The 26554-nt window shown below is 50.7% G+C and overlaps 1 protein-coding gene across 2 annotated transcripts in view; it reads left to right on the top strand.

Moving 5' to 3' along the window:
- The first annotated feature begins 965 nt into the window (after positions 1–965).
- Positions 966–26554, top strand: part of DYNC2I1 (dynein 2 intermediate chain 1) — a 45716-nt gene continuing 20127 nt past the window's right edge. Inside the window, exons 1-9 of one of the 2 annotated variants that reach the window (XM_047763159.1) lie at positions 966–1170; positions 8190–8243; positions 8846–9248; positions 12280–12368; positions 14274–14567; positions 18457–18512; positions 19684–19738; positions 24228–24305; positions 25160–25376. In XM_047763159.1, the coding sequence (XP_047619115.1) occupies positions 1156–1170; positions 8190–8243; positions 8846–9248; positions 12280–12368; positions 14274–14567; positions 18457–18512; positions 19684–19738; positions 24228–24305; positions 25160–25376 (1261 nt within the window). In that variant the 5' untranslated portion in view covers positions 966–1155. The remainder of the gene's footprint in view (positions 1171–8189; positions 8244–8845; positions 9249–12279; positions 12369–14273; positions 14568–18456; positions 18513–19683; positions 19739–24227; positions 24306–25159; positions 25377–26554) is intronic. The other variant, XM_047763160.1, reaches the window with a different exon arrangement.

Raw genomic sequence — 26554 nt, 5'->3', positions numbered from 1 at the left:
AAAGCAGGTTAAGGAGCCCTGTTGTCACAACAGCTTCCTCGTTGCTGTGGCGCCAGTTCCATTCCCGGCCTGAGGAACTGCCACATCCTGGGGCGGGGCCAAAAAACAAAACAAAACCAAGCCCAAAACGAAAAAAAGTACACACCCCCTAACGATACACTCACCCATATGTCTTAGCACAGGATCTGAACACCTTCTTTCTCTCTCTCAACGGTAAGTGGAATCTTTTCTAAGCAACATTTGCAGACTAAACAAACACGAAACAGTTTGCAGAAACAAGAGGTAAATGTCAGTTTTAACGTGCATCCCTGGAGTGGGACCCACACTTCTCCAGTCTTGCATATTTAAGTTTGGCTTTTACTTTAAGCGTCAAATAAAATAGTTGGGGTAAAATAAACCTGAGATGCAGAATGTGTCTTAATACTTCAATCGTCTCGTCTCTTGCTCTGTATAAAAACTGAGTCTTTCAAAGATTGCGTTTTCAAAAACTTTTCGATTCCTGCCAATCCTGCAGAGTGTGTCCCATCAAACGACGGCACAGGGAAAGCTCCCTAAGCTGCCTGCCCGAAGTCTGAGCTCAGCTCCCTCTTCCAAAGGCACTTTTGCAGGTTGAGGAGCCGCCGGCCTTTGCAGCCGTGCCTGTTTCCCCTTTGCAGCTCCGGTCCTGCCGGCGGACCCGCCTCCCAGGCCTTTGGGCCTCCGACCGGGCGGAAGAACCCAGCCCTCGAACCAAATATCCCACCCGGCTGGAGGGCGGGAGTCCGGCCGGAACTGCCTTCTTCCGAGACCCCTCCCTCTGGGCAGGGAGCAGATCCCAGATCGGTGGTCACTCGGCGCTCCTCTGCTCTGGTCTGCCGGTTTCTAGGAGGTGAGAACGGGCAGGCGCAGTGGGGGCGGCCTCGGGGCACGCCGGGCCGGTGGTGCTCGGCGCTCCGCTGCCCCGCCTTGTCGGTTGCTAGGAGGCGGGGAGGCGCAGGCGCAGCGGGGACGGCCGCGGGGCCCGCGGGGCGGGCGGTCGCTAGAGTTCCGTTGCCCCGCCTGCCGGTTGCTAGGAGGCGGGACGCCTGCCAGGAGGAGGGTGCGGGCGTCGGGCCGTCTCTTTCCGGAGCCTGGCCGGGCCGAGGGCAGCGCGGCCGCCCGGGCCTGCAGGCGGCTATGGAGCCGGGAAAGGTGGGTGCGTGCGGACACCACGCGGGGAGGCCCGTGCCCGCCAGTACCGCCCCTTCCTCGCCGTCGGAGGGCGCCCCAGGCCCGGGGCTAGAGTTCTAGCTGCGCGGTGCTACCGTGGCAAAGTTACCGACGTGTCTTATTTCTTATCGAATAAAATGGGACGGTACGAGTGGGACTGGATGAAGTTCAATACATAAAAGTGCCCAGAGCTGTGTTATTAACTCAGTAACTTATTTGTCGTTTTTCTGCTGTCTGGATTCCCGCTAACAAAAGGAATTTCGTTTGCATATTTTTCATCCTATCTTCCTTCCTATTTTTCTTCTCTATTATTCGCTTTTACAATGTTAATAACGTCGATTAGTAAGTTAGAGCCCTTTGGAGTTCCCGTCGTGGCGCAGTGGTTAACGAATCCGACTAGGAACCATGAGGTGGTGGGTTCGATCCCTGACCTTGCTCAGTGGGTGAAGGATCCGGCGTTGCCCGTGTAGGTCGCAGACGCGGCTCGGATCCCGCGTTGCTGTGGCTGTGGTGTAGGCTGGTGGCTACAGCTCCGATTCGACCCCTAGCCTGGGAATCTCCGTATGCAGCTCTAGAAAAGACAAAAATACAAAAAAAAAAAGAAAGAAAGAAAGTTAGTGCCCTGGCTGCCCTCCATTTGAAGCATGTTTCCAGAAAGGCTGAATGTTCTAGAGTAAGTGCATGGATGCTCCAGGGGCTGCTCCTCACCCACCCACTGGTGGGGTCTCTTGCACAAAGAGACTCTGCGCCTGGAAAGCAGCCCCTTTGCGGTCCTGTTTGGGAAAATGCGGCCCTGAAATGACAAGTTGTCAGGCGGGCATGGGACAGAGTTTACAGTTGTGAACCCTTCTTCTGTCCCTTGAGGCATCTATGGCCTCACAGCCCAGGAGTGTCTTTCTCGGGGCCTGAGCAATGGGATCCTCAGGTAGCATGGGGCCTTGGCCTCCCACTCTCGTCGGCAAGGTGGAATCCTGACCTGGACCTGGGTGGTGGCTAGCTTGCAGACTGAGCTGGCCTGGCCCCACTGGCACTGACACCCCCCCTCCCCCGGCGATTTTCCCCTTCCCTGGCTCTGACTCTTTCGTGGCCCAGTCACCCTGGCTCTGATGGGAACGGGGGCTCAGCCCTCCCCTGCTGGCGGCCACATTTGTCTGTGACCCTTCCCCGTGGTGGACCTGCAGCCGAGTCTGGGGACTCACTGGAGGTCAGCCTCCCTTCTGCAGACCGACTGGGTGCTGCGAGCTTAGGCCTCCTGGCCGCAGCATCCCCCAGCTGCAGCCAGAGGCCAACATTTGTCACCTGGAGTATCGGAGACTGCCTGGCTGTGAGCACAGGGGTGAGGGCAGGGAGGAAGCTCTGGCGAAACCAGGAATCCTGGTCACTTCCTGTCCACCCCATCCCCTCCAGCAGTGTCACCGTGGCTGTGGAAGGAACTTCACTTATGCAGACAGATAGAAAGCAGAATGAAGGGCAATAGGCCGCACTGCATGCTTGGTTCCTGAGGAATAGAATTCGATAATTTAAAACATTTCTAGGGAAGTTCTCTTGTGGCACAGTGGGTTAAGGACCCAGTGATGCCACAGCTGTGGCACAGGTTACATCAGAGGTGCAGTTTTGACGTTTTGATCCCTGACCTGTGGACTCCACATGTTGCAGGTACAGCCAAAAAAAAAAAAAAAGGAAATTCTAGTGTAAGGGATAATTAAAAAATTAAGACACCAAAAGGAAAATTGTCTCAACCCTAAAGCTCTGTGTGAACCATCCTTTCCCTCTCATGGTCTTTTAGCAAGTGTGCCAGTCTGTATGTTACCCTCTAGTCGGATGGCATCTGTAGCCCTGTACTTCGGGGAACGGTTGCTGATGCGGGAACCCCACCCTGATCTGAACCAGACCCCCGGGTTGGGCCAGGGGCGCTGCAGACACAGGGAGGAGATAGGAGAGTCTGGCCAAGGCTGTGGGTGGTGGTGGGACTGGACAGGCGGATGAACGCAGGACACTTGTTAGGAGAAAGAGTAGGAGTCGGTCAGGGATGGTTATCTGAGCATGGGTGGTGGCCACCTGCCATTGAGACCAGGGGGCTGAGGTGCCGGGAGACTGATCCTTCATGTCCCCAGGGTCATGGAGCAGTGATGGCTGTTTTCGCACGGTTTGTGGACCCAACAGCTTCGCTCTTGTAGGTGTTCATTCACTTGAGCCCGGTTCAGGGACAGGCCGCTTTGGCTGGGGCAGGGCTGGGGGTGGAGGCAGGGGAGTTGGCTGGGGTGGTGGCACTTGCTGGTGGGGCACCCCGAGAGCCTGGGGCTGTCAGCCTGGGGCGGGGGGTGTGCAGGCAGGCCAGGGGGTCTGGTTGGGGGGGATCCACTCCAAATAGGAAACGGGACCAGAGGGGCTGCTGCCTCGAGATGCTTGGCCCGATGGTGGCCCTGAGAGTGAGGCCATGGCTTTACTGCCTCTGTCTGGCTCAAGAATAAACAAGGTGACTCCTGACGGAGGAACAGGTGCAACCTTCAGCTTAGGGATGTGAGCTCTGCGGTGGAAGGACTGGTCTGCGGGCTCTGCCTCCTGGGGACCAAGAGGTGCCTCCAGACCGGCCCGCTTGGGGCTGGGCCTGGGGTCTGACACCCCTGTGTCCCAGGATCTTTCTCCTAGACGCCCATGGATTTCAGGATGAGGTACAAGCCTTGTACTGACAGAAGGGGGTGAAGTCAGTTTAACCCACTCTTTTCTAGAGGCAGGTGGAGGGCCTTTGTTGTGTGGGTTCTTGCTGTGAGTCCAGCTGAGGGCGTTGTTCTAGAAGGTGCTGGGCAGCAGCAGGCTTGTGAGCTGTGAGGTGTGCGTGTGTGGGTGTGTGTGTTGGGGGACACGGCGTGGGACACTCCCTGGTGCCGTGGCACTGTGCACAGCAGACACGCACCCGGGACTGAGTCCAAGTTCACCTGTTGATGGACGGAGCCCCCCTGGAGGCGGGAGGTTTTGCGGTTCAGGCAGCTCGCCTGGGGTTTCCTTTTGTTTTCAGGATGGGATTTGTTCCTCTCGCTGGAAGACACTGCCTCCTTGCTGGAGAGGGAACTTTAACAGCCTTGTCTGCAGCTCTGCAGGGCAGGACCCTGGCCGTCAGAGGCCACAGCAGAGCTCCTGGTCTGAAGAGCCGTGGTTGTGAGCATGTGGGGCGTATGTGGAATTTCTGGGGACACGTGTGACATGAGGAGCTCGGGGTCATTTTATAGCTTAAAACGTTTGAAAGGAAAAAAAAAGGAAAAAGCTTCAGTAAGGCCCAAAGCTAGGGTTTTGTTGTTGAAAACGTAAGACGCAGATGGAAAATTCTGGGGTCTCGGTTGATCTCTTGCCTTTGGGTTTTGTCTGTCTGTCTGTTTACTTTATGGGCACAAGTAATGTAATTACAATCAATAAGAGCCCCGCTCTGATTGGTTTTCCAGTGTGCTCACCCCTCGCCTTCCTGCAAGCGCGTCCCTTGTGGAGCTGCTGCTGCCACCTGCCCTCTGCTCTGCCTGTAGCACACACTTCCCCTGGCTTTGGACCTCTTGTTTGCAAAGGGCATAAATTAAACCTATTTAAAGAGCCGTTGGGAGTTCCCGTCGTGACTCAGTGGTTAACGAATCCGACTAGGAACCGTGAGGTTGCAGGTTCGGTCCCTGGCCTTGCTCAGTGGGTTATGGATCCCGAGTTGCCTTGAGCTGTGGTGTAGGTCACAGATGCAGCTCCGATTCGACCCCTAGTCTGGGAACCTCCATATGCCGCGGGAGCAGCCCTAAAAAGACAAAAAAAGAAAAAGAAAAAGCTGTTAACTGAGAGAGAGAAAGCTTTTAAGTTCCACCGCTGTAAGATATAGTGACGCTAACTGCCGCTAACAATCTCTGTATCTTACTGTGGACGGGTTTTGGTTGTTTTGGTTGGCTTGTTGTTTTGTTTTGCTCGCTTTTTTGGGCCGCACCCGAGACATATGGAGGTTCCCAGACTAGGGGTCGAATCAGAGCTGTAGCTGCCGGTCTTCACCACAGTCACAGCCACGCGGGTTCCAAGTTGCATCTGCGACCCGCACCACGGCTCATGGCAACGCTGGATCCCTGACCCACCGAGCGAGGCCAGGGATGGAGCTTGCATCCTCATGGGTACTAGGCTAATTCGTTTCCACTGTGCCACAGCAGGAACTGCTGGACCCGTTTTTTTTTAAATCATCAATTTCTCAAAAAAAAAAAAAAAAAAAGAATAACGTTTTCTAGCGAGGTAGAGCACCGGGATATTTTGTGGTTATATTTTGGCTGGATTCTTGGCCCTGATTTCTGTTATTTATTTCTCCTTGGAGTGTTGATGAGCTGTCGTGAAGTGTCTTCTGCTTCCCTCATTTTCACATCACCAGGAAGATTTTCGGTGGCTCATCCGTGAAAATGGTTTTGTTTTTCATTTGTACTGCTTTTGCTCAATATTTGCACTGCTGAATTCTCCTGTATTTGTGTACTTTAGGCAGTGTTTCTCGGGAAGGAAAGGGGTCAGGATAGATTTCTCTTGTTCTCTATCAGAAGCCATCGCGGTTGGTTTTTATTGTCACCCAGCTGTGTCTTGTTTGAGGCCGGGGACTGTGTTGGCACCTGAAGAAGCACCTGCCAGGCCCAGATTCCTAGAGGAGTGGGTGCTGAGTCCATGGATGGGAGGTGGGGCTGGGACAGTATGTTAGGAAGTAGCTGTGATCACTTTGTGGGTAATTGTTTTCAGTTTAATTTCAGTTTTATTTTACATTGGAGTATGGTTGATTTACAGTGTCGTGTTAGTTTCAGGTGTACAGCAAAGCGATTCAGTTAGACATGTAAATACATATCCATTCTTTTTTAGATTCTTTTCCCATATAAGTTATTACAGAGTACTGAGGAGAGTTCTCCGTGCTCTACCATAGGTCCTTGTTGATATATATTTTCTATTGGGTAATGTGTATATATTAAACTCCAAATTTATTCCTCCACTCCCCCTTTCCCCTTTGGCAACCATTCGTTTGTTCCGTAAATCTGTGAGCCTGTTTTTGTTTTACAAATAAGTTCATTTGTATCATTTTTTTAGATTCCACATGTAAATGATAGCATGTGATACTTGTCTTTGACTTGTTTCACTTGTACGAGAATCTTTAGTCGCATCCATGTTGCTGCAAATGGCATTATTTCATTCTTTTTTATGGCTGAGTAATATTCCGTTGCTTATATGCACCCCATCTTCTTACTCCATGCATCTATCAATGGACACCTAAGTTGCTTCCACGTCTTGGCCATTGTGAATAGTGCTGTTATGAGCATTGGGATACACATGTCTTTTCAAATTATGGTTTTCTCCAGATGGATGCCCAGGAGTGGGATTGCTGGATCATATGGTAGCTCTCTTGTTAGTTTTCTGAGGAACCTATACTCTTTTCAATAGTGGTTGCACCAATTTACACTCCCACCAACAATGTAGGAGGACTCTCTTTTCTCCACACCCGCTCCAGCATTTATTGTCTGTAGACTTTTTGATGATGGCCATTCTGGATAGTGTGAGTGATACCTCATAGTAGTCTTTTTTTTTTATTGTTTTTTTTTTTTTTAACTGTACAGCATGGAGACCAAGTTACACATACATGTATACATAATTTTTCTTCCCATTGTCATGTTGCGATGTGAGTATCTAGACATAGTTCCTAGTGCTACATAGTAGGATCTCATTGTAAATCCATTCCAAGAGCAATAGTTTGCATCTGTTAACCCCAAGCTCCTGATCCCTCCCACTCCCTACCCATCTCCCCGGGCAACCACAAGCCTATTCTCCAAGTCCGTGATTTTCTCTTCTGTGGAGAGGTTCATTTGTGCTGTATCTTAGATTCCAGATATAAGTGATATCATATGGTGTTTGTCTTTCTCTTTCTGACTTGTTTCACTCAGTATGAGAGTCTCTAGTTCCATCCATGTTGCTGCGGATGGTATTATGTCATTCTTTTTTATGGCTGAGTAGTATTCCCTTGGGTATATATACCACATTTTCCTAATCCAGTCATCTGTCGATGGACATTTGGGTTGTTTCCATGTCCTGGCTGTTGTGAATAGTGCTGCAGTGAACATGCGGGTGCATGTGTCTCCTTTAAGGAGAGTTTTGTCCGGATATATGCCCAAGAGTGGCATTGCTAGGTCATGTGGTAGTTCTGTGCATAGTTTTCTAAGGTACTGCCATACTCTTCTCCATAGTGGCTGTACCAGTTTACATTCCCACCAACAGTGCAGGAGGGTTCCCTTTTCTCCACACCCCCTCCAGCACTTGCTATTTGTGGACTTAGGAGTGATGGCCATTCTGACGGGTGTGAGGTGGTTTCTCCTGGTAGTTTTGATGTGCGGGTCTCTAATAATCAGGGATGTTGGGCATTGTTTCACGTGCCTGTGGGCCGTCTGTCCTCATAGGAGTCTTGTATTGCATTTCTGTAATGATGAGTGACGCTGAACATCTTTTCATGTGTTTTGGGGCCACCCGTGTGTCTTCTTTGGAGAAATGTCTGTTTTGCTCTTCTGCATTTGTGGGCAATTTAAAAAATCTTTTTGAATTTTAAAAACCTTTTATTCCCGTAGATAGACAATAATTTCTGGCATATCAAGGACTAATTGCCATTGACTACACTGGCCTGATGAAAAAGCAGCTGACTAGAGCATTAAAAAAATAGATATTTTAGGAGTTCCTATCATGGCGCAGTGGAAACGAATTCTACTAGGAACCTTGAAGATGTGGGTTCGATTCTGGCCTTGTTTAGTGGGTTAAAGATCCTGTGTTGCCCTGAGCTGTGGTGTAGGTCACAGACACGGCTCGGATCTGGCATTGCCGTGGCTGTGGTGTAGGCCAGCATCTCTAGCTCCGATTTGACCCCTAGCCTGGGAACCTCCATATGCCACGAGTGTAGCCCCAAAAAGCCCCCCCCCAAAAAAAAGAAAAGATATTTTAAACTTAAAAAATTCTAACTTTATACTTTTTTTTTTTTTTAGAGAAGAACCAAAGATGATACTTGGAAAGCAGATGACCTCAGAAAACACCTTTGGGTAATAATGTATTTTAAAGATTTGGGGGAAAAAATCTGAGTTGGAGTCTGCTTAGACCCTGGGTGGTTATCTCGGGCGGGTTTACCTGATTCTCAGCTCTGCACAGTTCTGCTTATGTGTGGCTCAACTCAGAGTTGTTTTGACTCCGAGGTAAAGCCCTGTGGTGAATTGTTCCAGAACCTCCTGGGGTGGGGTTTCCGTCCCCGCCCAGCCTCCTTCCCGCTCAGCCGGGCTCCTGTTGGGGGTTCAGGGCTCAGGCTGTGTGCATGTGCGCGCCTGTCCCTCAGGGTCTGATGGGCTGTGATCGAGACCCCCTGAGAGTTTATGATGAGGTTCCTTGTTCTTGGAGGTTCCTGGCGGTTGGTGTCGCAGAGAGTGTAGGCATGGCCTCGGCTCTCTTTCTGTTCCTCCTGGTCCATGGGGCACTTGTGGTTTGATCTGCTAGCACAGGCAGCTGTCCCTGTAAGTCTTGGGGCTGCCCCATCTGATCAACTTCTGGGGTCCCAGCGTCTGCATGCAGGCCTCTCCTGCTGGCGCCTTTTAGGGCCCTCGAGTGGGTGTGACCCTCAGGCTCAGAGACCCTAACCCTCTCCCTCGTTTAGGCGGCGCAGTCAGCCAGCTCCAAGGACGAGAAGAAACACAGAGACAAGAAGCTGCCCAAGGAATCAGAAGCGGACCTCGCAGAATACAAAGGGCACAAACCCAGGGACCCAGACCAGGACGCCAGGCACCGAGACAGGGTGTCTGGGAGGGATGGCCCTGCTCCCCGGGAGCACCCCCATGGGGACAGGGACAGGAGGAAGGACAGGGACAAGGCCAAGGAGAGACACCGGGAGCAGGAGGCCGAGAAGGCCCACGGCAGAGGGAAGGACCGCGAGAAGGAGAAGGAGCGAGAGCGCCGGGCTCGGCGGGAGGAGCTGAGGCAGGTGGCCGTGCACCACCACCTGCTGGGCCGCGAGGTGCGAGGGTGGCCGCCGCCCGACAGGCCGGAGCGCAGGCGGGCAGGTCCGTGTCTCTCTCCATCTTTTTTCTTTTTTTTTTTTTGTCTTGTCTTTTTTGCCATTTCTTGGGCCACTCCCGCGGCACATGGAGGTTCCCAGGCTAGAGGTCCAATCGGAGCTGTAGCCACTGGCCTGCACCACAGCCACAGCAACGCGGAATCCGAGCCACGTCTGCGACCTACACCACAGCTCACGGCAACGCCGGATCCTTCACCCACGGAGCAAGGCCAGGGATCGAACCTGCAACCTCATGGTTCCTAGTCGGATTCGTGAACCCCTGTGCCACGACGGAAACTCCTCTGTCGGTCTTTATAAAGGTCTCGGCTTTGGCCACGACGTCAGAGGCCCTGGGTGCATGCATGTGCACATCTCACTGCTTAGTTTGGAGGTTTTTAAAACATTTCAGGGAATGAGAGGAGTGACAGCTCCGTCATTGGCTGGAGTTTTACTCTTGAAATATATTCTAGATTTATTGTCTCAATCCACACTAAATAAACAAAAATTACGCTTATTGATAAAAAAGAGTTCATCCAGCGGCAGATTTGTTTTAAGCAATATTTAAATAACATTTGACCAAATTCCTAGGAATTCAATACATGTTTTTCCTTCCCCAAATAGAAGTATCTTCATTATTTTTTTTATTATACAGAGTATATACTTCCTATTAAAAATGTAAACTAGCCAACATAAATGGAAAAGGAATATACTAGAAGAACCTGTAGTAACTCTCAGAATCCCACATTGTGGGCGTGAGGCCTCCGGGCCCCATCTGTGCTCCCCTCCTGCTGCAGGAGCTCAGGCTCCGGCCGTGTCCAGCACGGGGCAGGGCTGGTCAACACGTTGTCACTAAGTGTAGCAGTGACCAGCTTACTGGCCACTGCCTCTTTCTAGGGGTATTATTTTGATTGTCGTGGTATTTTTTAATGAGTTTTCCATCTTTTCAGATCACTCATGTTTGATTGCTGCCTGGTCTTGTTTGTTCTTTTTTTTTTTTTTTGTCTTTTTGCCATTTCTTGGGCCGCTCCTGCAGCACATGGAGGTTCCCAGGCTAGGGGTCCAATCGGAGCTGTAGCCACCAGCCACAGCCATGCGGGATCCGAGCCTCATCGTCAACCTACACCACAGCTCACGGCAATGCCCGATCCTCAACCCACTGAGCAAGGCCAGGGATCGAACCCACAACCTCATGGTTCCCAGTCAGATTCGTTAACCACCGAGCCACAGTGGGAACTCCAAGGTCTTGTTTTTTCTCAGTGCGGACTTGGGATGGGTTGTTCTGGAGACTCGTTGTGTACCTGCACCTCAGACGGCCCTTCCTCCCCTCAGGGCGCTGTTATGCCCCATCGCTCGTCTCCTGTGCCCCCGCTTCTGTGAAGCATGGCCCTGCCCTCTGGACCTCTGGTCTCTCCCCGGTGACCCCTCCAGTCTGGTGGTTTTAAACACCATTTACGACCCCTGATTTCCTTGTTTTATCTCTAGCCACGCCTCATCTCTGAATTGCGGGCTTGAGTGCCCACCTGAGCCGAGATGTGGGGCAGACATGCCAGCTTCCCAAGCCGCAGACTGAGCTCTGACAGCCCCATCGAACTGCCTCCCGCAGCCTCCCTCCCTCCTCGGGTTGGAAATCCTGGGGACCCTGACCCCAGACTCTTTCTCTTCCAGCCTCTCGGAAGCTGGCCTTGCGCTTGGCTTCTGTTCCCCCTCGACCCCGCCAGGGGTGAGCTGGGGCGGGGGGCTTGTGGCCGTTGCTTTACTCTCTGTCCCCAGGCTCCTAGACAGGGCTCTCTGTTCAGTGAATACTTGCGGAGTGAGTGGTCTGTGTTTAATTTCGTCCTCACCTTTCAACATGATGATTCTCTGAAGTTTAAGCCTAATATCTTAAACCTTGCAGAAGGCAAAGCGAAAGTAGTTTTTCACTACTGGATGGGTCACTGTGGTGGCTCTGCTGGGTTCCCCGGGGGCAGGGAGTCCTGGTTGGGGGGGGGTGGCAGTTCAGCCTTGGCTGGGGGTGGGCTCTCTGTGGCCTCCTTAGCACAGGCAGGGCCTCCTGCATGCAGGCGCCTGAGGTCACAGGGCCCCAGGAGGTGGGGGGCAGCTCCCCAGCGCATCCCAGGCCTCTCCCTGCGTGTGGGCACTGGGAGGGCCTGTCCGTGCGGCTGGGCCGGTTTTCCTCGGTGGACTGGACCTTGCTTCCCTGAGCTCCGCCATCCGTGGTGGGAGCCCCCTGCCCGCTCGGCTTCTCAGGGCTCCTCTGACGACACACTTTGCAAGTTCCCTCCATAGCCGTTGCCATCGTGACCTCCGCTTTGATTCCATTTTAATTTAAATTCGAGACCTTTCCATTCTTTTTTTTTTTTTGCTTTATATATTATTTATTTTTTTTTATCATATCTGTAGTTGTTTAATGATCATCACTATCCAGTTTCACAGGATTTCCATCCCACACCCCCAGCGCATCCCCCCCAACCCCCAACCTGTCTCCTCCGAAGACCATAAGTTTTTCAATGTCTGCGAGTCAGCATCTGTTCTGCAAAGAAGTTCAGTGTCCTTTTTTCAGATGCCACATGTCAATGAAAGCATTTGATGTTGGTGTCTCATTGTATGGCTGGACCTTTCCATTCTTTTTTTTTTTTTGGTCTTTTCTGGGGCCGCTCCCATGGCATATGGAGGTTCCCAGGCTAGGGGTCGAATAGGAGCTGTAGCCCCCAGCCTACACCACAGCCACAGCAACACAGGATCTGAGCCATGGCCGTGACCTATACCACAGCTCACGGCAACGCCGGATCCTAAACCCACTGAGCAAGGCCAGGGATCGAACCCGCAACCTCATGGTTCCTAGTCGGATTCGTGAACCCCTGCGCCACGACGGGAACTCCAGGACCTTTCCCTTCTTGAGGCTGGGGCATGTGTTTTACTCAGAGAATATGTTTGCATATATGTTGCTATGTAACATGTGCAGTAAAGGCTGCAGCAGGACCTTAGAATTTTAAAGTGCTGAAGTTGGGGAGTATTAAAAATACATTTTATTTTTCTAGTAAGTAAAGCAAGAGTTGAAGAGAGGGACCTGAGAGACGAAGACTCTGAAAGAGGAGACGAGAGAGAAAGAAGATACCGGGAAAGAAAGGTAGGTGGGCAAGGGTGCGCCTGGCAGGGCAGGGCGTCGGCAGCCTTCCTGGAGACACTGCCAAGCAGGACTTGAGACCTAGGACGGTTCTCAGGCACTAAATTCTCACAGGCAAGCATGTGTCTCTGATTCTAGGAGTGACTCTTGGTTCTTTTGAAAAATTTAGAAAACACAAATCAACAATAAGGAAATAAAAACTGGTGCTCACCCGGAGATAGTTACTGAGCAGGTTTAATGTCCTACAGGTTTATGGGCACAATCCATGTTTGTGTTTGCATACGTACATGGGAACTTTTTTCTTTCTTTCTTTTTCTTTTTTTTTTTTTTTTTAGGGCCACACCTGCAGCATATGGAAGCTTCCAGGCTAGAGGTTGAATTGGAGCTGCAGCTGCCGGCCTACACCACAGGCACAGCATTTCGGGATCCAAACCTGTCTCTGACCTACACCATAGCTCACAGCAACACCGGATCCTTAACCCACTGAGCGAGGCCAGGGATCAAACCCATATCCTCACGGATGCTAGTCGGGCTCATTACCACTGAGCCGTGGTGGAAACTCTGGAAACATTTTTTCTTAGCTTGGATTTTTACTGTCTTATAACAGTAAAACTGTATTTTGCTGTTTTATAGCAGTATGACAGTAACTCATAGTTATGAATACATTTTGAACATTTTTTCTCTGATATTTTTTTGGCTGCGTAATGCAATATTCAGTGATATGGACATGTCGTAGTTTTTGAGACACATCTGCTTTTTTTGGACGCTTAGTTGCTTCTAAATTCTTTTTTTTTTGTCTTTTTGCCTTTGCTAGGACCACTCCCACGGCATATGGAGGTTCCCAGGCTAGGGGTCCAGTCGGAGCTGTAGCCACTGGGCTACACCACAGCCACAGCAAGACCAGATCCTTAACCCACTGAGCGAGGCCAGGGATCGAACCCGCAACCTCATGGTTCCCAGTCGGATTTGTTAACCACTGCGCCACCAAGGGAACTCCTAAATTCTTTTTTATTATAAAGACATTCATGGTATAACCTTCTTGCATTTATTTACAATCATTTCCTCATAATTAATTTCTGGAAGTGACCTTGGGAGCTTAAGACACATACTCTATTTGCTGTACCTTAGAGCTGTAGTTATTTATATCAGACTATGATTCCACCTGTCCTAAGTAGCAACTGGGCATTATCACAATTTTTAATATTTGCTAATGCGATTCGCAAGAAAAGGGCCTTTTGTAAAAGGGTTTACTGCTCTGTGTTTAGTTACTGTCATGTTATGTCTGCTCACTTCTCTGGTGGGGTGGCTCATTAATTAAGGAGTCCCTTAAAGGTGAACGCTCTGCTGGTTATCTAGGCTAGTTTTCTGTTTGCTCTTTGTTTTACTGTGGATATTTACTTTTATAGGAAAGTTTAAAATCATGGCGTCGTCAGGGGCGTCTTTTCTCATTTTGGTTGTTGCTGCGATGCGCGTAGCGGCCTCCCCGCCCCGGGGCTACGTGAGCAGTCACCTGGGCTTTGTTCTGGGTCCTCCTAAGTTGTTAACGGTGGAATCCTCACCCCGCAGAGTTCAGCCCCCGTCTTGCCTGCTCAGAGCTCCCGACTACTCTGCTGGTCCACAGACTCGGCCTGCAAACCTCCTTGCTCCAGCCTCTGCGTCCTGCCCCGCTGTTCTAACAGTCCTCTCTCTCTACTCCAGCTAAGGTTTCCTTGAGGTGTCAGGGAGAAACAGGGCCCGGCTGACCTGGCCTAGCAAGTCCCAGCAGTTCTGAGCCCAGGGGCCCATCGACCTCCGACCTCCAGCGGGTGGGTCGGGGAGGAGGCCGCAGCGGGCCAGGCGGTGGAGGCACCTGGGCCATAACCAGCTCCTGTTTCACGGCCTCATGTGTTTCCAATGTCCTGTTCAAAGCTGCAGTACGGTGACAGCAGAGACAACCCCCTCAAGTACTGGCTGTACAAGGAGGAAGACGAGCGACGACACAGGAAGCCGAAAGAGCCAGACCAAGGAAGGAAACACCCTCGCGAAAAAAGCAGCACACGGGAGAGAAGAGACAAGGACTGGAAGGAGAAAAGTCACTCGTTCTCTGACAGGGAGGGCGAAGACAGACACAAAGAAAAACGCCGAAACGAAGGCTTTCACTTTGAGGACGAGAAGCCCCGAGGCCACGTGGACAAGAAGGAGCCCAGGAGGAGGGAGGCCAAGGTGTGGTTTCAGGCGCATCCTTGCTCTTAGCCGCCCCAGCCCAGCTCCGGGAGGGGACCACTGACCTCGGCCAGGCCGGGCCGGGCGAGGCTTGCTGCCTACAGGCAGTGACCTGGTGAGGAGCAAGTTCAGGTCTGTGTCCCGTCGTCAGCGTGCAGAGGTTACTGACCGGGGAGGTGTCACGTGGGATCTTTGGATTAAGTCATTTTTTTTATTATTATTATTTTTTATTTTATTTTTGTCTTTTTGCCTTTTCTTGAGCTGCTCCCTTGACACATGGAGGTTCCCAGGCTAGGGGTCCAATTAGAGCTGTAGCCACCGGCCTCCGCCAGAGCCACAGCAACGCCGGATCTGAGCCCTGTCTGCGACCTACACCGCAGCTTACGGCAACGCCGGATCCTTAACCCCCTGAGCAAGGCCAGGGATCGAACCCGCAACCTCGTGGTTCCTAGTCGGATTTGTTAACCACTGCACCATGCTGGGAAGTCCTAAGTCATATTTTTAACATGTATTCAGAAATCTAGCATAAACGTTTGACATTTAACCTTAAAAAGGAAGCTGGTATTTTTTAAAGGGTGAACTGACCCCTGTTTGTTCTATGTGCTCAGGACACAGCTGTGAACCAAAGAAAGGTTTTTGTTTTCATGGCCCTTGTATTCCGTTGCAGAAGCCCTGCAGAAAAGAAGGAAACAAATGAGTTTGTAGTGTAATAATATCAGGAGTGACTGGCGAGCATCACGTAGTGAATGTGTTCTTTGCTTTCGAGGACTCAGAGGACCCTCCTCCTTAGTTACGGTTTTAGCCTGGTGGTAGGTGCACTTACTGCCAGGGTAACCGTGAGGTGCCCTGGGGAGAATTGTGCCAGGACGTCTGTTCCTGGAGATGAGTGCTCTTCCAAGCTATGGCTCACTCCCTCCCTATGCATTTTGTTTTGTTTTGTTTTTCTTTTTATGTCCGCCCCTGCGGCCTATGGACGATCCTGGCTAGAGGTCCAGTCGGAGATAGAGCTGAAGCCTATACCACAGCCAGAGCCAGGCGGGATCTGAGCTGCACCCGCAACCTACACCACAGCTTGTGGGTTGGATCCTTAACCCACTGAGCAAGCCCAGGGATCGGACCCGCATCCTCACGGAGACTCTATCGGGTCCTTAACCCGTTGAGCAGTAACGGGAACTCCTTTGTCTGCATTTTGATTCGTTTTAATTACATGTGCCCCCTCCAATTTTCAGCTAGGGGTGGGGAGGGCATGGTTGAGTGCAACCCATGCAACACAGGGTCTCTAAGTTGCGCACCAGGGCTGACTTCTCTAGTGGGGGAGTCCAGCCTGACGTGCAGCTGCGCGCCTGCCCCCCGCCCTGCTCCTGGGTCTGGGCACACGGCGTCACGTCTCTGTGAACGTTGTTTATGGTGCAGGAGCCTCCTAAGCAGCCCCCACAGCGTGGACCAGGAATCTGGCGATGGGCGGCCCGCCCTGGCCGAGTCGCCTGGTCCAGGCGCTTCCACTGCTTGGTCTTCTTTTCCACTTAAATGTAATTCTGATAATCGACCTGATTGCCTTTTCTCCTTTCGACCTAGATAGCCACTGAATCATAGTTTTCTCCTGCGTAGCACTGCCGAGTTCATTCTTTTTCCATTCCACTCTATTTTATAGACCTGTGCCAGACTGTTCTTCCTGTTAAACCTGTAATTATACTTTTTTCTACTTGATTTTGGAAAGTTTTTTTTTTCTTTTTATGGCCACACCTGTGGCAAGGAAAGATTTATTTTTATCTCATTTTTATTTTTATTTTTTTGCTTCTTAGGGCTGCACTCGCAGCATGTGGAAGTTCCCAGGCTAGGGGCTGAATCGGAGCTGCAGCTGCCGACCTACACCACAGCCACTGCAACACCAGATCCGAGCCATGTCTGTGACTTATATAACAGCTCATGGCAACACGTCTGTCTCATAACCCACTGAGCAAGGCCAGGGCTCGAACCTGCATCCTCATGGCTATTAGTTGGATTCATTACCTCTGAGCCACGACAGGAACTCTGCAAGTACCCCCCCCTTTTTTTTTTGTCTTTTTGCCTTTTCTAGGGCCGCTCCTGTGGCATATGGAGGTTCCCAGGCTAGGGGTCAAATCGGAGCTCTAGTCACCAGCCTACCCCAGAGCCACAGCAACACGGGATCCAAGCCGTGTCTGCAACCTATACCACAGCTCACGGCAATGCCGGATCCTTAACCCACTGAACAAGGCCAGGGATTGAGCCCGCAACCTCATGGTTCCTAGTCGGATTCGTTAACCACTGAGCCACAACGGAACTCCTTTTTTTTTTTTGAGTACCACTTTTTTAATACTGGGACCATGTAATAGCCATCTGGTATTGTGTTGTGGTCATAACCTTATTTATTTATTTAAAAATTTTTAGGGAGTTCCAGTCGTGGCGCAGTGGTTAACGAATCCGACTAGCAACCATGAGGTTGCAGGTTCGGTCCCTGCCCTTGCTCAGTGGGTTAACGATCCGGCGTTGCCGTGAGCTGTGGTGTAGGTTGCAGACGTGGCTCGGATCCCGCGTTGCTGTGGCTCTGGTGTAGGCCGGAGACTACAGCTCCGATTGGACCCCTAGCCTGGGAACCTCCATATGCCGCGGGAGCGGCCCAAGAAATAGCAAAAAAAAGACAAAAAAATTTTTTTTAAGTATAGTTGATTGACAATGTTGTGTGAGTTTCTGCTGTATAGCAAAGTGACCTAGTCATGCATCTATATGCGTACTTTTTCTCATTCTACCATCATGTTCTATCGGAAGAGATTGGATATGATTCACTGTGCTGTACAGTAAGAATACCTCATTTATTTATGAGTGACCTATTATTATTGACCAGGTCAGTAAGTTTTTGGTGTTATATATTAGTCTATGATGACAGATTGAAAATCTTAGTGTGTGTCTGATTGTATTCAGGAATAATTTCCTAGAAGTAGAGTTGGAATATTTTTAATGTTGTTATGGCTTTTGCTATCTGCTGCATTGTCCTGCATGCTAACCCTTCTGCTCTGTGCCTTTGATGGGTCCTCCCTGGTCTGGAGCCTCTGCCCTGGGGGGACGTGGCCCCTCCCCCTGTGTCCTTATCTTCACTGGAGGGGCCTCATGCCCCTCCCTCACCCCAGTGCTTACTCAAAAGATGGCTCTTTGTAAACAGCCTACCTTCGTGTGTTGATTTTAAGTTTGTTTTTATTTTTATTATTTTATTTTATTTTTTTGTCTTTTTGCCTTTTCTAGGGCCACGTCCTGTGGCACATGGAGGTTCCCAGGCTAGGGGTCTAATTGGAGCTGTAGCCGCTGGCCTACACCACAGCCACAGCAATTCGGAATCCGAGCCGCGTCTGCAACCTACACCACAGCTCACGGCCACGCCGGATCCTGAACCCACTGAGCGAGGCCAGGGATCGAACCTGCAACCCCATGGTTCCTCGTCGGATTCGTTAACCACTGGGAACTCCTTTAATTTTGTTTTTAAAAATTCACTTAATTCAAGAGAAGCTCATTTAAATTTTTTCTAAGGGTGTGTGGATTTGTGAAATAGCCATTTTCCATACTTTCGAAAGCTTGTAGTTTTAAATGTGTAAGGATCTAGTCCGATTTTCTGAAAATAATGCGAACTTGATCGGTGTGTTTCTTTTGTTTAAGTAATATTACTGAGGAACACATACTCACTTTTCAGGGTACCCTGTTCCTCTCCTTACGTCAAGTACCGTATTTGCAAGATGGGCAGTAAAAGCAGTTAAGAGGCGCCCGTACTGTAGATGCTGTTAACGTTTGAGTTCATAACTTGTTTGACAGAGTTTACTCGTTATGATTAACGATATACTAACCAGTGGCTTTGGAATTTTTTTTTTTTTTTTTTTGAAAGGATGATGAACACAGAAATCGAGGCGCAAGTTCAAGGAGAGAAGGGATTGGCAGCCAGTAAGGAATGTTTTCTTTGGTCGATTATTATAGATACAGCACGGTCTTCACAGGATGCTTTCACATGAGTTTTTCTTCTTGGGCCTAATTGTGGCAGTAATGAGAATAAATTAGAGATATACTTCATTTACTAAATTATATATTTAGTAGAGTTGGGCCTGGACCCTTGTTATAAATTACTAGTCTTGTTTTGCCTTTTGCATATTCGCTCTTGCAGCATCGGCACATCGGCCCTCACCTGGGGAACCCTCCCATGTGGGAGGGGAGAGCGTCTTTGGTGGGGGGGCTCCTGGGCACTTTTTGGCTTTTGGTTTCCACCCCCTAGTTGAGGACATGCGCACAGACCTGCAGCTGGGGTACTGGCCCGGCTACTGCATGTCTGCCTCTTCCTCGGGATGTTGGGGGGTCCTTTGGAGCCTTCTTTTCTGGTAGAACATGGGTTTTATCAAGGATACAGATTAGGGTTTGTGTAGAGGCCCCCCTCCTTTGTATATGAGCCCTATAGCCTGCGATTCGTTCTTGACAACACCCATATTTGGTAATTTTTTGTCACGGATCAGGAAAACTCAGGGGAAACGCCTTGCCCACATTCTTACAAGTGTGGGCAGAAGTTAGCACTTAACCCTGGGGTGTAGATGCCCAGATTTTGTCTTGCGCATTTGCTGGAATGCACGGTGTAGGCTTTTGAACCAGGTGCTGTATCGAATTGGTATGAATTTAAGTTCAAAAAATTGAGAATCCACTTGAAAATTTGAAAACCTTAGTTTTAGGTCCCAAGTAAACGTGATTAAAAAATAGAACACATTTCAAGATGAATTTTGTCTTTGGAGTTATAAAGTAGCATTTGGGGTTGATTCTCCAATAAAATTATAAAAATGTTCTAGAACCCTTAGAACGACACAAAGTCACGTGCACACACAATTTTGTTAAGACAGTTTCGTCTCTCTACTAAAGATAGTTCCTATCTTGTATTCCTGCCGAAAGCGTAAAAATAGTTTAAAAAAAGCTTTGTTATTCATAGTTCCACTAAAGCATGCTTTACGAATGTACCAACCTAGAGCCGTTCTTAATCATGTCAAATGCTGGTCCCCCCTTCACTGAGATATAAATGTGTTAATTTTCAGGTCTTCATTGAAATTTAACTTTGCTTCTGCTCGTCTTTGCTTCCTAGGCATGCAGAGAATTTAGCGAGGAGTAGTGGAAAAGATAAAGACTCGAGAAGAAAGGTGAGACCCGTGACGCTGATTGTCCTGTGCGGGGCGCGAGGTCCTGATTGCAGGTGGGTATTTGAGAGGTGGTTCCAGGAGACACACTTCAGGTGAAAAGACTCAAGTGGGTTGACAGGCGTAAGGTAGGCAGGGGAAAGCAGCAGACACGCAGCGGCTGTGACGGCGCTGGAGTGATGGTGGTCGAGGCGAAGGGGGCGGATGTGCAGTAATAAATGACTGACCGGCAGGAAAACGGCTCCAGTGTAAATGCACACTCACTTCGCAGGAGAGCCCCCAGAATTAAAGGGAAAAGTGGAAAATTCAGCAGGGATTTCGACTTGAGCATCCACTTCCGCTCAAACGGGCAGGATGACAGCATTTCATGCGAACGGATTAGACAATCTAGAGCAAAGGGAAGCTCCTGGAAGATGCAAACGAGCGCAGTTGCCTCGAGAAAAACTAGAAAGTCTGAGCAGACATGCAGTTGGGAAAACATTGCATCAGCGTTGAAAAATCTTTCCACAAAGGTGGACCCATCCCAGGCTCAGATGATCTCACGGGCAAATTCTGCGAGACATTTGTCGTTGAGACTGATGCTCTCATGGCCCTGCTGCTTACGTAGTTGCTTCCTGTTCTGGACTCGTGTGTGTGTGTGTGTGTGTGTGTGTGTGTGTGTGTGTGTGTACGCATGAGAAGCACACAGCACTCATGGAGTATCAGTACACCATGACTCCCAATCTTTATTTTTTATACCATCTCCATAATTATCACCAGAACCGTCTCCATAATGACGATTTAATACCTCTGGAATGGTACACCCTGGGGGACACTACTAGCAAACCACTTCCTGGGGTTTTGTTTTGTTGTAGATCACGTGGCCAGCCGATCTTTGCTTTTGCTCCTTGTGGAGAATAACCTTTTCCTTCTGTGGTAATTGTCTGAAGCACAGGGCTCTGAGAGAAGGGTCTTTAGCATCTCGTGCCTGTTTTTTTTTTTTTTTTTGGTCTTTTTTGCCTTTTCCTAGGGCTGCTCCCAAGGCATATGGAGGTTCCCAGGCTAGGGGTCCAATCGGAGCTGTAGCCACCAGCCTACACCAGAGCCGAAGCAACGTGGGATCCTACACCCGTGTCCGTGTCTGCAACCTACACCACAGCTCACGGCAATGCCGGATCCTTAACACACGGAGCAGGCAGGCCAGGGATTGAACCTGCAACCTCATGGTTCCTAGTCAGATTCATTAACCACTGCGCCACGACAGGAACTCCTCTCATGCCTGTTTTTGTGGGTCTTTATTCCATGCCCACACACAGAAGCACAGCAGTTTTCATAAATCAGGCCCTGGAGCATGTGTGGTTTTGATGGGGGGGCAGCGGTGGGTTCCCTTACTGTCTGGCCTCAGCCACACCTTAGAGAAGAGTCAGCCTTACAGAGTTTGTTCCCACACTCTTTTTTTCTTACCTTACCCTGTTTTGTTTTGTTTTTTAAATAATGATTTTTATTTTTTGTGTTATAGTTGTTGACAGCATTCTGTCAATTTTCTACTGTGTAGCAAAGTGACCCAGTCACATACACACCGACACATATGTGTGTATATACATTCTTTTTCTCACATTATCCTCCATCCTGCTCCATCATAAGTGACTAGATATCTAAGCAGGATCTCATTGCTTATCCATTCCAAAGGCAATCTTGCCTCTAAAATATTAACCCCAGACTCCCCATCCATCCCACTCCTCCCCCCCTCCCCCTTGGCAACCACAAGTCTGTTCTTCAAGTCCATGAGTTTCTTTTTTCTGTGGAACAGTTCGTTTGTGCCGTATATTAGATTCCAGATAGAAGTGATATCATGTGGTATTTGTCTTTCTCTTTCTGACTGACTTCACTTAGGACGAGAGTCTCTAGTTCCATCCATGTTGCTGCAAATGGCATGATTCTGTTCTTTTTTATGGCTGAGTAGTATTCCATTGTGTATATATACCACATCTTCTTCATCCAGTCTTCTGTCAATGGGCATTTAGTTGGTTTCCATGTCTTGGCTACTGTGAATAGTGCTGCAATGAACATACGGGTGCATGTATCTTTTTCAAGGAAAGTTTTGTCTGGATATATGTCCATGAGTGGGCTTGCTGGGTCATGTGGTAGTTCTAGATTTAGTTTCCTGAGGTACCTCCATCCTGTTTTCCATAGTGGTTGTACCAATTTACATTCCCACCAACAATGCAGGAGGGTTCCCTTTTCTCCACACCCCCTCCAGCATTTGTTATTTGTGGACTTATGAATGATGGCTGTTCTGACGGGTGTGAGGTGGTTTCTCACGTATCTCATAGTAGTTTTGATTTGCATTTCTCTAGTAATCAGGGATGTTGAGCATTTTTTTCATGTGCTTATCAGTCATCTGTGTATCTTCTTTGGAGGAATGTCTATCCAGTTCTCTTGCTCATTTTTCAATTGGGCTGTTGGTTTTTCTTTTTCCTTTGTGTGTGTGTGCTTTTTAGGGCCATACCTGCGGCATACGGAGGTTCCCAGGCTAGGGGTCAAATCGGAGCTACAGCTGCTGGCCTACGCCACAGCCACAGCAGCTCAGGATCTGAGCCACGTCGGATCTACACCACAGCTCATGGCAACACCAGATCCCTGACCCTCTGAGCAAGGCCAGGGATCGAACCCGCATCCTTGTGGATACTAGTTGGATTCGTTGCTGCTGAGCTACAACGGGAACTTCAGAAAATATGTGTTTGTAATGTTTTCTTTCCGTCTTCCAGTTTTTTGGTGAGATTAGTATTGTTCACTAGAATTATGTGAGCTCCATTCGTGACTTTTAGTTTTTTGACAGTCATCTTAGAAACATAAAATGAATTTTAATAATACATATAATCCAACGTTTCTGAAATATTATTCTTTTAACGTGTAACCAATAGAAAGAATTACCAGTGGGACATTTTATATTCTTTTTTTCACCAAAGGAGCAAAGTATGGGCTATGTTTTCCCCCTGAGAGTGTTTGAAAGTGATCTGAACATACTTACCTGCTGCTTTTGGCTTATGAGTGAGTCATATGTTTTCCAGCATCCACAGTGAATTTCTCTTGCCTCAAGTCTTCAGCATTTATGGGGAGCTGAGTGGTTTTCTGGACAGGGTGGGAAACCCCTCACTTTCCTCATGGTCGTACCCCGTGCTGTCCCCACTCTTCTGGACTGAATGCTTTGGGCAGGGACGGCCAGGACGTGCCTTCCTGGGCCAGGGACCGCAGCAGGACAGGCATCAGCTTCTCCCGTGTTGCCCTCCTGCTCCCTGGCACCGGGGAGAAAGCTCGCAGGTCTCACTTCTCAGAGGAGGTTGAGGTACTTGTGTGACGTCTCCCCTCTGAGCCAGGACCCCAGATGCCTGCACAGAGCTGGTGGGCCCTGCAGCTGCTGGAGAGCCTCTGTTCCCACCGACCAGCCCTGCTCTGCCCCCAGCTCGGCCACCAGCAGGCCACTGCCATGGAAGCTGGCCCTTCCAGGCAATATGGGGCCTGCATTGCCTTGGCGCTGGGGTGGAGGAGCCCCAGCCTTGTGGTTGTCGCTCTGCACGTAAAGCCAGCGGGTCTGGGGAGAAGGCAAGCGACTCAAGAGACCCGATTCAGGCTGTCGTCAGGGAGAAGTGTTGGAGGTGGCAGATCACTGGCCGCTGGCGCCCCTTCTCCTGAACCATCCACTTCTGGGGGCGGTCGCCTGTCTGAGCCGCCCTCCTAGGCCGGCCCTCCCTCCTCCATCCGCACACCCACCCTCCTCCTTGCCCGGGGCAGGTCGCCCCCTTCCGCTCCCCACCAGCCCCATCCTGCCTACAGGGTCACCTTGTTGTATTTCTTGGTCCCAAGCCCCTTGGGTGATTGGATGTGGGGCAGAGGGGCTGCCCACCGTGGGCGGTGAGATCAGGTTTCCTTCTCAGACGCTTGTCTCTGAACTCGGAACTCCGGGTGCAGGAGGGGCGCACGGAGGGTGGTGGGGACTGGACTAGGGGTGGCGGTCGTGGGGGGTGCAGGAGGGGTGCGCGCAGGGTGGTGGGGACTGGACTAGGGGTGGCGGTCGTGGGGGGTGCAGGAGGGGCGCGCGCAGGGCGGTGGGGACTGGACTAGGGGTGGCTGTTGTGGGGGGTGCAGGAGGGGCGCGCGCAGGGTGGTGGGGACTGGACTAGGGGTGGTGGTCATGGGGGGTGCGGGCCGCAGAGACGCTGCAGTACAGCTCGGGGGGGGCTCGGGTCCCAGAGGGCTCCTGATGTGTGTGCTGTGGGTGCCGTGTCGCCAGGAGCTAGTGCGAGGAGAGCAGAGACGGACAAGCAGGAAGCCTGGGGGTGGGGATCGTGCGTGATCCCTACACCTGACAAAAAAAAAAAAAAAAGAAAAGAAAAAAGAAAAAATTAGCAACATCAAATGAGTCTCAGAAAACATAAATTTATTTTCCCAGCCTATTTGCAAGGTTCCATTTATGTTTGAACATTTTAATTACGTGTTTGATTTCTACCTCTAGGAAGTTGAAAAGGAAGACATTGATTTAGAAAGTGCTGGAGCTGATGAATATACAGCCAGTTTTGAGGATGATTTTGAAGTAGGTATAAAAATTAACATTTTTCTCATCTTAAAGATAATTTGTTCTAAAATCAGGCACCTAGTAGTTTTTTTCCCTGTTTTTATTGCTGTTAGCACTCCATATCTGTTTTCTATAAAAAGTTGGCGCACGTAAACCATTGCTTAGCAATATGATATAATTAAATGACTTTACAGTTTATTTTATTTTTTTGTCTTTTTGCCATTTCTTGGGTCGCTCCCGCAGCACATGGAGGTTCCCAGATTAGGGGTCTCATCGGAGCTGTAGCCGCCGGCCTCCGCCAGAGCCACAGCAACGAGGGATCCGAGCCGTGTCTGCATCCTACGCTACAGCTCACGGCAATGCCAGATCCTTAACCCACTGAGCGAGGCCAGGGACCGAACCCGCAACCTCATGGTTCCTAGTCGGATTCGTTAACCACTGCACCATGCCGGGAACTCCCAAATGATTTTACAGTTTAATCTATTGTTAGTGCCTTGCAGTCAGAGACGTGTGTATACATGCATGTGCATGCGCGTATATGCACACGTGTGCGTGTGCACTCTACCTGTGTGTCTCCATGGAGTACACGTGTAGTACATACGTTTTTGTGCACGTAACACCTTCTCAGCACAAACACGCTTGCACGCTGCTGTGGATAGAGCTCTCCGTGTATCTAGCACTAGAGACTGGGGCTCCTTTTTAGGGAACCAGGTGTGGCCGTTCGCACAGATTTGTGGTTCAGTGCCCGAGGTCCGTGGGCTGTGAACCCCCGAGCCACGCGGAGGCCTTTTGTCGGCGTCACGCGGTTGGCTGTGTTTGGCTCTGGGTGCGTGTCTGTCTCAGAGGCTGCTGGACGTCCTTCCTCTTGGCAGGACTATGAGGACGACTTTGAGGTCTGTTCTGGGGATGATGTTGGCGCGGACGAGCCCGAGTCAGGAGAAGCGGTGGAGGAGCTCCCCCCAGCCAGGAGGCGGGAGATTCAGGAGATTCAGAGAGCCATTCACGCGGAGAACGAGCGCATCGGCCAGCTGTCCTCGAGGCTGCTGGAGACGCAGGACCAGCCAGTTCAAGCCAGGGGCCCAGGGCCAGGTATGTGAGAGGGTGCTGGCGGGAGCCACGCCCTTGGGCTGCCCATCCCATGGGGTCTCTCCCAGCCCTTCTGCTCCCAGGACAGTGCCCAGGGCCTCGGTGATATGGGTGTGGGTGGCTGTCACCTCCTGGGAGCAGCTCCGGTTACCCCTGTGTCATCCGTCCACCGTCCTGTTTCCGACAAAGTGACAGTGTGAGGCTTGGTGAAACGAACTGATGCGTGCAGGGCTGACGGGGGCGTCGGGCACACAGCGAGCACGGCGAGTGCTCCCTGTGGATCCGTCACTGTCATCTGGTGGCCGGAGAGCGTTCGGTCCTGTGTCCTCCGTGGTCAGCCCCGGCTGTTGGGTTTTAGATCACACACCTCGCCCTGGCCCAGGGCAGCGGGAAACTGTGAGATGAGCAGCTGATTCCAGAGCAGTGACTTAGGCCTGCGTTTGGTGTCGGTATTCTTCTGGAAGGTGGTTGTCTGCTTGGTCCCCAGCGCTGGTGGCCGGGCGCACGAGCCCCGCTTCCCGGGTTCGTTCTTCTGGTCTCAGTCCTGTCACTTTCAACAGCGGCCAGTCTCCTCACTTCTAACGCTGGAGGAGACGTCAGGAGTTTCCTCCGAGGGTTTCTGTGGTGCTTCGCAGCTGCCAGGGTTCTCTGTGCGGGAACACGCACGATGCTCCGGCGTGGGGGGTGTTTGCTGGCCCAGATGCAGGCTGGCCTCGTGGGTCTGACCGAGCTCTGAGACAGGATGGCCGTGCTTCTTGCACGAGGCCACACACATAACCAAGAAGAGAAGGCAGAGTAAGACTCACTTGCAATAAGTCCGTAGACAAACAGGGCTTAGTCTGTGTGAGACGCAGGGCAGGAGATGGAGGTCGTCTGCACGGGAGGCTGGGCAGAGCTGTCCCCCGTCCCAGTGCCCGCTTCGGCCGGCGGTGGCCAATCCCGAGGCGGTCGCCCTCCCCTCCCCATGACCCAACGGAACCCCTGCCTGTGGCCGCCTGCGTTCTGGCTGTGACGCGGTGAGTGGCTGATCCAGCATCGACTTGCACCTGCTTTTCTTTTTCAGCTGTTTTGTGTGTTCACATCTCAACCCCCTTACACGGGGTACATTCTGGGGGGGCCGGGGAGAGCGGGGTGGGAGTGGAGGACCGCCTCTTATATGTACGGTGAATACTTCGGCAGGC

This window comes from Phacochoerus africanus, chromosome 16 (genome assembly GCF_016906955.1).
Source record: "Phacochoerus africanus isolate WHEZ1 chromosome 16, ROS_Pafr_v1, whole genome shotgun sequence".
In the NCBI taxonomy this organism is placed as follows: domain Eukaryota; kingdom Metazoa; phylum Chordata; class Mammalia; order Artiodactyla; family Suidae; genus Phacochoerus; species Phacochoerus africanus.
Note: the sequence above shows the minus strand (reverse complement) of the source record. Positions and strands in the feature narration are given on the sequence as shown.